The following is a 9869-nucleotide window of genomic DNA, read 5'->3' as shown; positions in this document are numbered from 1 at the left end:
TGGCCCCATTCATTCTGTCCTTAACACGGATCATTCTTCTTCCTCCAAACACGACGAGTTGAGTTTATACCAAAAAGTTCTACTTTGGTTTCATCTGACCACATGACATTCTCCCAATCCTCTGCTGTATCATCCATGTGCTCTCTGGCAAACTTCAGACGGGCCTGGACATGCACTGGCTTCAGCAGCGGAACACGTCTGGCACTGCGGGATTTGATTCCCTGCCGTTGTAGTGTGTTACTGATGGTGACCTTTGTTACTTTGGTCCCAGCTCTCTGCAGGTCATTCACCAGGTCCCCCCGTGTGGTTCTGGGATCTTTGCTCACCGTTCTCATGATCATTTTGACCCCACGGGATGAGATCTTGCGTGGAGCCCCAGATCGAGGGAGATTATCAGTGGTCTTGTATGTCTTCCATTTTCTGATGATTGCTCCCACAGTTGATTTTTTCACACCAAGCTGCTTGCCTATTGTAGATTCACTCTTCCCAGTCTGGTGCAGGTCTACAATACTTTTCCTGGTGTCCTTCGAAAGCTCTTTGGTCTTGGCCATGGCGGAGTTTGGAGTCTGACTGTTTGAGGCTGTGGACAGGTGTCTTTTATACAGATGATGAGTTCAAACAGGTGCCATTCATACAGGTAACGAGTGGGGGACAGAAAAGCTTCTTACAGAAGACGTTACAGGTCTGTGAGAGCCAGAGATTTTCCTTGTTTGAGGTGACCAAATACTTATTTTCCACCCTGATTTACGAATAAATTCTTTACAAATCCTACCATGTGGATTCATGGATTTTTTTTTCACATTCTGTCTCTCACAGTTGAAGTGTACCTCTGGTGCAAATTACTGACCTCTGTCATCATTTTAAGTGGGGGAACTTGCACAATCGGTGGCTGACTAAATACTTTTTTGCCCCACTATATATATATATATATATATATATATATATATATATATATATATATATATATATCAAAGTCAAAAGTCAAAGTCAACTTTATTTGTCGATTCTGCCACATGTACAGGACATACAGAGAATAGAATTTGCGTTACTCTCAATCCCTAGATAAATAGCAAATGAACATTTAAATATATTTAAATATAAAAGTGATTAAAAATGCAAGTAAAATAATTAAAAAGTAAAAATTTAAATAAATACAATTTTACATATAACAAGAAAGCTATACAATATACAATATAATGGGTAAGTGACATTGAGTGTAAACCAGGCAGAGTAGTGCAAATAGGCAAATAGTGCAAATGGAGATTTAGTAATGTACGGTAAGAGAAAGTGTAACAACAAAGTCTTATGAGGTAATGGCAGTCCAATGCTCCACAAAGTGACTGGTAACTGGTGCAGGCCAGTGAGTGAGTCAGAGAGTGTGTGTGTGTGAGTGTGTGTGACAGAGTTCAGTGAGACCGTGGAGGAGAGAGGGGAGAGGGGGCAGAATCGGGAGGGAGTTAAGCTTCCTGACAGCCTGATGGATGAAGCTGTCCTTCAGTCTGCTGGTCCTGGCCTGGAGACTCCGCAGTCTCCTCCCCGACGGCAGCAGCTTGAAGAAGCTTTGCATTGGGTGCGTGGGATCAGCCGCCATGCAAAGGGCTTTTTTAGTGAGACGGGTGCTGTAAATGTCCTGGAGGGAGGGGAGAGAGACACCAATGATCCTCTCTGCAGCTCTCACTATGCGTTGGAGGGTTCTATGACAGGACGCATTACAAACTCCAAACCACACAGTGATGCAGCTCGACAGGATGCTCTCGATGGTGCCTCTGTAGAAAGTGTGCATGATGGGGGCTGGTGCTCCTGCTCTTCTTAGTTTGCGGAGAAAGAAGAGACGCTGCTGTGATTTCTTGGCCAGTGCTGTGGTGTTGTACGTCCAGGAGAGATCCTCTGTGATGTGCACACCCAAGAACTTGGTGCTGCTCACTCTCTCCACAGACGCTCCGTCAATGGTCAGAGGAGCATGTTGGGTGTGCATTCTCCTGAAGTCCACAACAATCTCCTTCGTCTTCTCCACATTCAGAGAGAGATTGTTGTCAACACACCACGTGGCCAGGCGTCTCACCTCACTTCTGTAGTCGGTCTCATCCCTGTTGCTAATGAGACCCACCACCGTTGTGTCGTCCGCAAACTTGATGAAGAGGTTGGAGCTGTATGATGGAGTGCAGTCATGGGTCAGCAGAGTGAAGAGGAGGGGGCTCAGCACACATCCCTGCGGGGCCCCCGTGTTTAAAATGATGGTGCTGGATGTATTACTGCAGACCCGTACTGCTTGAGGTCTTCCGGTGAGGAAATCCAACAGCCAGTTGCACAGTGAGGTGTTGAGCCCCAGCTGGACCAGTTTTTGAGTGAGCTGTTGGGGGATTATGGTGTTGAATGCTGAACTGAAATCTATGAACAGCATTCGAACATATGAGTCTTTTTTGTCCAGGTGTGTGAGTGCCGAGTGGAGTGCAGTGGAGATGGCATCATCGGTTGAGCGGTTGGGCCGATACGCAAACTGGAAGGGATCCAGGGAGGGGGGCAGGACAGTCTTGATGTGCTGCATGACTAGTCGTTCGAAGCACTTCATCAGGATGGGAGTAAGTGCAACAGGACGGTAGTCATTAAAGCAGGAGGGAGATGACTTTTTTGGAACCGGAATGATTGTGGTGGCTTTAAAACATGTGGGGACGACAGCCTGGATGAGTGATATGTTGAAGATGTCTGTGAAGACATCAGTGAGTTCCACTGCACAGTCTCTCAGTACACGACCAGGAATGTTGTCAGGACCCGGAGCTTTACGTGCATTGATCCTGCTGAGGGATCTCCTCACGCTGTCCGGGGACAGAGTCATCACCTGGTCACCAGGAGGGGGTGGGGTCTTCTGTGCAGTGGTGCTGTTTTGGACTTCAAAGCGAGCAAAGAAAGTGTTCAGCTCGTTCAGCAGGGGGATAGTGCTATCACAGGTCTGTGGTGGGGGCTTGTAATCTGTGATGGTCTGAATGCCCCGCCACAGGCTCCGTGAGTCTCTGCTGTCTTTGAAGTGATGAGATATTTTCCTGGAGTACTGTCTCTTAGCCTCTCTGATGCCACGGGAAAGGTTGGCCCTAGCTGTCCTCAGGCTTGCCTCGTCTCCATCTCTGAAGGCAACATTCCGAGCTTTCAGCAGCCTGTAGACCTCTCCTGTCATCCATGGTTTTTGATTGGCCCGGACAGTTATGGTTTTCGTGACTGTTACATCCTCAATACACTTGTTGATGTAGGCTGTAACAGTCTCTGCGTACTCCTGGAGGTCAGTGGTGTTGTTATAGGTGGCAGCCTGCTTAAACATGTTCCAGTCTGTAGTATTAAAGCAGTCCTGTAGAGCCTCTGAAGACCCCTCTGGCCACACTTGTATCCGCTTACGAACCGGTTTGGTCACTTTAACGAGCGGTCTGTAAGCAGGCATTAGCATGACAGTGATATGGTCTGAGGCGCCGAGGTAGGGGAGGGGAAAAGCTTTGTAAGCTCCTCTCTGGGTGGTGTAAACAAAGTCCAGTGTGTTATTTCCCCTTGTTGGAAAGTCTATGTGTTGTTGCATTTTTGGAAACACGCACTTTAAGTCTGCATGATTGAAATCCCCAGCCAGGATGAGAAAAGCATCAGGATGGGCTGTCTGCTGCTCACTGATGTGCTGGTACAGTTCATTCAGTGCCTCATTCCTGTTGTTGACATTGGAGGAGGGAGGGATGTACACAGCGCACAGGAGTATGGCTGTATATTCCCTCGGTAGATAGAATGGCCGGCACTTAATAACCATTAACTCCAGCACTGGTGAGCAGTGTTTGCAGACCGCAACAGCATCGCGACACCAGGCATCATTGATGTAAACACAAAGTCCTCCCCCGCGGGTCTTACCTCCCGCGACGATGACTCTGTCAGCACGGTAGCATGTTAGCTGGTCGAGCTGAATGGCGCGGTCCGGGACACTGTCGCTGAGCCATGTTTCCGTGAACACAAAAGCACAGCAGTCCTTTACATTCCTTTGAGATGAACGTAGCAGTCGGATGTCGTCCAGTTTATTTTCTAGCCAGCGTACGTTGGCCAGAACGATAGAGGGGATGGCGGGTTTGTGTGGGCTAGCCGCTAGCCTAGCTCGGATGCCACCGCGCTTACCCCTCTTCTGCTTCCTCTCACACCACTTGAGGCGCATCCATTGTGGGCGAAGTGCGGGAGTGGGGGTCGGTGATTGAGTAGGCCTTCGGAGCAGACCCAGATCTTTCAGCTTCTCGGTGTCCACAGAGTTTAACTTAAAAAGTTTGTTTCTGCTGATGTCGAGAAGAAGTGTTCGGGCATATCCTCGCTTGCACACAGATAGACGCGACAAAGACTTACAGAAACACTGCAACTTACAGGACGAAAAACACGAAAAAGTAGTTTGTTTGGGAGAGAGAGAAGCCGCTGCGTGTGCACGCGCCGCCATGTTGGATCAATTATATTATATATATATATATATATATATATATATATATATATATATATATATATATATATATATATATATATATATATATATATATATCCATCCATCCATTCGCTTCCGCTTATCCTTTTCAGGGTCGCGGGGGGCGCTGGAGCCTATCCCAGCTGTCATAGGGCGAGAGGCGGGGTACACCCTGGACAGGTCGCCAGTCTGTCGCAGGGCCAACACACAGGGACAGACAACCATTCGCACTCACATTCACTCGCACATTCACACCTAGTGACAATTTGGATTAATCAATTAACCTATCCCCACAAGCTGCATGTCTTTGGACGGTGGGAGGAAGCCGGAGTACCCGGAGAGAACCCACGCAAACACGGGGAGAACATGCAAACTCCACACAGAAAGATCCCGGCCTGATGGTGGAATTGAACTCAGGACCTTCTTGCTGTGAGGCAACAGTGCTAACCACCGTGATATATATATATATATATATATATATATATGACTGACTTTAATTATTACACATTTGCACATAAATAAGTGGCGTCATATTCAGTACTTTTGACAGTTCACTCTTCGGCCGCTCCATCTTATTGGGGAAATTCCACATACATAAATGTAAATTTCAAAACTCAACCCCATCATTTAATTTGTTTTTGATTGAAATTGAATATTACTTAAACTCTCTTAAATTAACTTCAAATAAAAAAGGTTTATCATTGATTGAAATTCATTCAGAAATGTTTAACGAATGAGCTGTCACAACTTTCAAGTACAAAGTTGTTGTAGCACCCTCAAGGATTGACGTACACACGATGTAGTTATAAAACAGGGTTTATTCTGGTCTTGGCAACCTGTGAGAACTGCTCACGGACAAAACAATAAAACAAAAACATCACATCAAAATGCGCTCTTGTACGTAGTGCCAATCAATCAAAAATCCTTAATTACAGAAAATAAACATTTAAAATACACAAACCTCGTGAGCTGACATCCAGGAGGTACTAAATAGTCCTTTATGGCCTTATTGCCTTATCTTCCATCGTCTTTGTCAATTATTTCCACTCTTAAACGATATTTTCTCCATGTGTGGAGCTAACTGTGAGCTGCAGCATGCAGACACCATGTGCGCTAGCAAAAGAAAAGTGGCTGGGTGGAGACCCAAACAGCAAAGCTGTACCCTACACAGTTCACCACCAGAGGGCGTAAAGGGACAAAATCCAGACATACAGCTTAACAAATATCAAATGCAACAAACATCAAATGCAACAAACATCAAATGCAAAAGACCGTTACAGTTGTTATGAAGTCTGTCACATTCCCCCTTTTTTCTTTTTTATCCTTTATTTATTTATCCTTCTTATTTCATTGTACTGTATATTGTTACTTTTATTTGCCTTGTATGTCTACTGTACAAACTGAACTGGAATGACTGACTGTTGGCTTTATAAGTTTAATAAAGTTTGGGAAAAAAAAAAACCTCTGGCCGCTCCCTTCTGCCGTATTTTGCGGCAAAATTCTCTACACCCACCGCCGCGCTATGAATTGTGGGATATATGGGACCATGAAGCGTGCACCGGACCACGCTTGATATTTGGGGAAATCGACGGCGCATTTGGAGTATGCATTTGAAGTACACTTCGAATTGGAACAGCCGTCGTCGCGTGGCGGTGACGTAACCGCACTTAAAATGCGTACTTCCAGCGTGCAGACCCTGAATTGGGACACAGCCACAGTGTGCTGTACTCTGTTCCTGATGCTGATTCTGAGCACGCTCAGTGTTAGTGCATGAGGTTGATATGAAGGGGAGGAGCCTGGTGCTCCTAGCAGAGCTAGCATTGGTCAGCTGTACTGCAGGTGGTGGGAGGTGAGCTCTGATTGGCTGTTTGTAGCATAAAACAGGAAAAAGCTGAGGTGTTTGCAACAGTTTTCTTCTTCATGTCACAGGTGTGAACACTGCTCCTCCTCCTCCTCGCCGTGTGTTTCAGTCTCTTCTTTCTTTCATCTTTTGATTTGTTCTTTTCTCTCTGGTTTCATTGCTTTCTCTCCTTCTCTTCGTGTCCTCAGTGTTGCTCCTCCTCCTCGCCAACACCGCTCGCTCACAATGGCCGACTGGACCGACTGTCTGAATTTCGGCATCTCCATTGCCAAACAGGCCAGTAAGGTAAGTGACACAGCAGCCAATCACAACACAGCACTGAGGTCACAGGTCATGGTGTGGCGTTTTTAATTGTAACAGGTGCTTCTGGTGTGAATCCTGATTGGACGGCTGCTCAGTCAGCTACAGGTGATGATGACACTGCGGTTCAGCAAGCGGTCAGGTTTCCTAGGAACATTCAGGAATGTCACGGAGCAGAGTTTACACACACAGGCGCACACACAGACACGTGCATGAACGGACACGCGCGCACACAAACGTTTGTGTGCCTTTACCTGCGTCTTTGCTACCAGGTGGTGCTGACAGCGTTCCAACAGGAGAAGGAAGTGAAGCTCAAAAGCTCTCCGGCTGACCTGGTGACAGAAACGGACCAACGAGTTGAGACGATCATCTTATCTGCCATCAGGAGCCAGTATCCTCAGCACAGGTTCTATTGAGTTCTACTGTCACACTGTCTTTATTTTGCTTCATTGTGTCACAGTCGACTAATGAATCCAGCATGAACTCTGGGGAGGGACCCGTTACACAAACTGGATTCAGATTGGACGCCCAGGTTGTAAACTGTTTTAAAGTCTGCCTAGTGACGGCGGGCAGGAAGTTAGCAGGTAGATAATATTACACCTGTGACCTCAGGTTCATCGGGGAGGAGTCTGTGGCTGCAGGTGAGCGTGTAGAGCTGACCGATCTCCCCACCTGGATCATTGACCCTATTGATGGGACCGTGAACTTTGTCCACAGGTGAGTGGCTCCGCCCACATTATGAACTCGCACACATACGGTGTCCCCAGTTTAAAACCCCACAAAGGTTTGAGAACCTGAAAACATGAAGTCTTAGGACCGTCGTTGCCCTCGGAGAACGCGAGGTAACAGAGGTTAGAGCAGTGCTTCCCAAGGCCCCCCTTTATTTTAAATTCTTACACCCCCCCCCCGCCCCGCCCCGCCCCGCTTTGGGAAGCACTGCGCTGACAGATCCTTTGCTGTCTTTCATCAGGTTCCCGTTTGTTGCCATCTCCATCGCCTTCACTGTCAACAAGCAGGTAGGCTGAGCCATCGGTCTCCGGGGTCGGGGGTCAGAGTGGTCCGACTGACTCGTACTGCTGTTCTCAGACGGAGTTCGGGATCGTGTACAGCTGTGTTGATGACAAACTGTTCCACGCTCAAAGAGGAAGAGGGGCATTCCTGAACGGAGAGCCACTGCACGTCTCTGGACAGGAAGGTGACATCACACAGGACACCATGCTTGTGTGGCGTGCATTTAAGGTGGATCCGGCTTCACGCTGACCTTTGTCTCAATCAGATATCAGCCAGTGTGTGGTGGTGACAGAGATTGGGGCAGAGCGTGATGACCTTGCGTTGTCCACCATGACATCCAACATCTTCAGACTGCTGAAGCTTCCTGTGCACGGGTAAGGCCCTGCCCCCGGGCCCCCCTGCCCCCCCGGCCCTGCTTTTTGAGCATGCTCAGTGCACCTGCATTGACTCTGAGGTTTGAATCCTGATTTTCTTTCTTCTTAATTTCATTGGTGTGCTGTATAAATAAAGTTTGAATCAGCACACCAATGAAATTAAGAAGAAAGAAAATCAGGATTCAGAGCGCTTCATTGATCACTGATTGGATCCATCACAGAGCAGCTCGAAGTGCAGCAATAGCTGAGAGGTCAGAGGTCGGTCTCGGGGTTGGTGTGGTGTTCAGGTCCAACCGACCTTCCTGTGGGCTTCACACCCAAAGCTTTCTTAAAAGATGTGAAGGTCACATGACCTTTGCATGCTCTCTGACCTGTTGGCACACATGTACCGACCTACTTTCCTCTTTGAACGAGCCTGGAAGAGACCACAGCTCTTTCTGCATTTTGAACTTTTTTGTTTTTTCGCGTTTGTGTTGACGTGTTGTTGCTTGCGTGTTTCAGAGTGCGTGCACTGGGCACAGCAGCGGTTGACATGTGTCAGGTGGCGACAGGCGGTGCCGACGCCTACTATCACATCGGGATGCACTGCTGGGACATCGCTGCCTCCGCCATCATTGTCCGGGAAGCTGGAGGAGTTGTCAAAGATACAGACGGTCTGTATCTGCCGCATGATGTCGTGTCACCTTTTTTAGCTGCGAGGCGTCGTCTAATTGGTCCGTGTGTCCTCAGGCTCAGAGTTTGACATGATGTCCCGAAGAGTCATCGCCGCCAGTTCCGCCGCCGTAGCCAGTCGCATTGCTCAGGTGATCCGGCCGTTCCCCTGTAGCCGTGACGATGATGACCAACACAGGTGTGTGTGTGTGGGGCGACCGGTGTGACCAGACTGTAGGTCAGCTGACAGGAAGTGTGCTGCTGCAGACGATAACGTATTGAAAGCGATTAGTGACACTTCTGTGATCAATGAACCAATAAAAATCTGCGTGCAAACGTTCCTGTTCTTGATTGGTGAGCTTAAACCTTCTGAACACACGACTGATTTAGACTAAACAAGTGTGAGCTCTCAGATGACCGTGGTGATGTCAGACTTGCTCAGGCCGATCATCAGACGGAAGGCGGAGCTTAAGACGGAAGGCGAAAGCCGTTGTTAACAGGAAGTTTTTATTGAAAGTGTGTTTAGCAAACTGATATGCCAGTGCTGAAATCAGCACAATGAAATCTCCGTGGAAAGCACATCGCTGTGAGTTGCTGAGGGTAATTCTGCAGCGTCATGTCGGAACACCTCATCCACATCAGGCAACATCTTCCCTGGGAATGTGATCCAGCTGTTCACATCCTGTGTGCCACAGAAGCGTGAGGAGAACCCCGCTGTTATGCTGCAGCGTCTCCGCCTTCCCCTCGCCAGTTTAAAGCCTGCTTCATCTGTGACGGTGTATTCATGGGGCCTTTCCAGGTTTCTCTAAAACAGACGCGCAGTAGTTTCCTGTAGGTGACACAGAGACTTTACAGTAGAGGCACTCCAGATTTATGTACATTACAATAATGTTTACAGTTCAGTAAAAGCAGCAGAGGCTGCAGTAACAGGACAGACATGGATTACAATAGCTGACTAAATATCATCAGTGATGATTGTTCTTGGTCTTCTTCATTCCCCTCCTCTTCCTCCTGTGCCTCGCTGTCTGTCCACTGTAGATGCACCTGTGCGCTCTGAACTGGCTCTTATCCTGATCACCTGTTGCTGTGGGTAACAAACAAATACGCTTCATTCACTGTTTGTTTCACAGTTTAAGCAGGATGCCTGTAATCACCTTCATCACCACCAGCATCATTGTTATCACCTCCACCAATCAGGCTTGAAAATGCT

The 9869-nt window shown here is 47.7% G+C and overlaps 1 protein-coding gene across 1 annotated transcript; it reads left to right on the top strand.

Moving 5' to 3' along the window:
- Window positions 1-6548: 6548 nt before the first annotated feature.
- LOC146612680 (inositol monophosphatase 1-like) lies at window positions 6549-8886 on the top strand. The gene is made up of 8 exons (XM_085377048.1): window positions 6549-6608; window positions 6896-7029; window positions 7236-7340; window positions 7594-7639; window positions 7710-7818; window positions 7900-8008; window positions 8510-8661; window positions 8738-8886. The coding sequence occupies exons 1-8, from the start codon at window positions 6549-6551 to the stop codon at window positions 8884-8886; spliced, it is 864 nt and encodes a 287-aa protein (XP_085233174.1).
- The last annotated feature ends 983 nt before the right edge of the window (window positions 8887-9869 follow it).

The sequence above is a fragment of the Diplotaxodon limnothrissa genome, linkage group LG18 (assembly GCF_057381915.1).
Source record: "Diplotaxodon limnothrissa isolate DT_005_m linkage group LG18, D_limnothrissa_male_GT1.1, whole genome shotgun sequence".
NCBI classification, from domain to species: domain Eukaryota; kingdom Metazoa; phylum Chordata; class Actinopteri; order Cichliformes; family Cichlidae; genus Diplotaxodon; species Diplotaxodon limnothrissa.
Note: the sequence above shows the minus strand (reverse complement) of the source record. Positions and strands in the feature narration are given on the sequence as shown.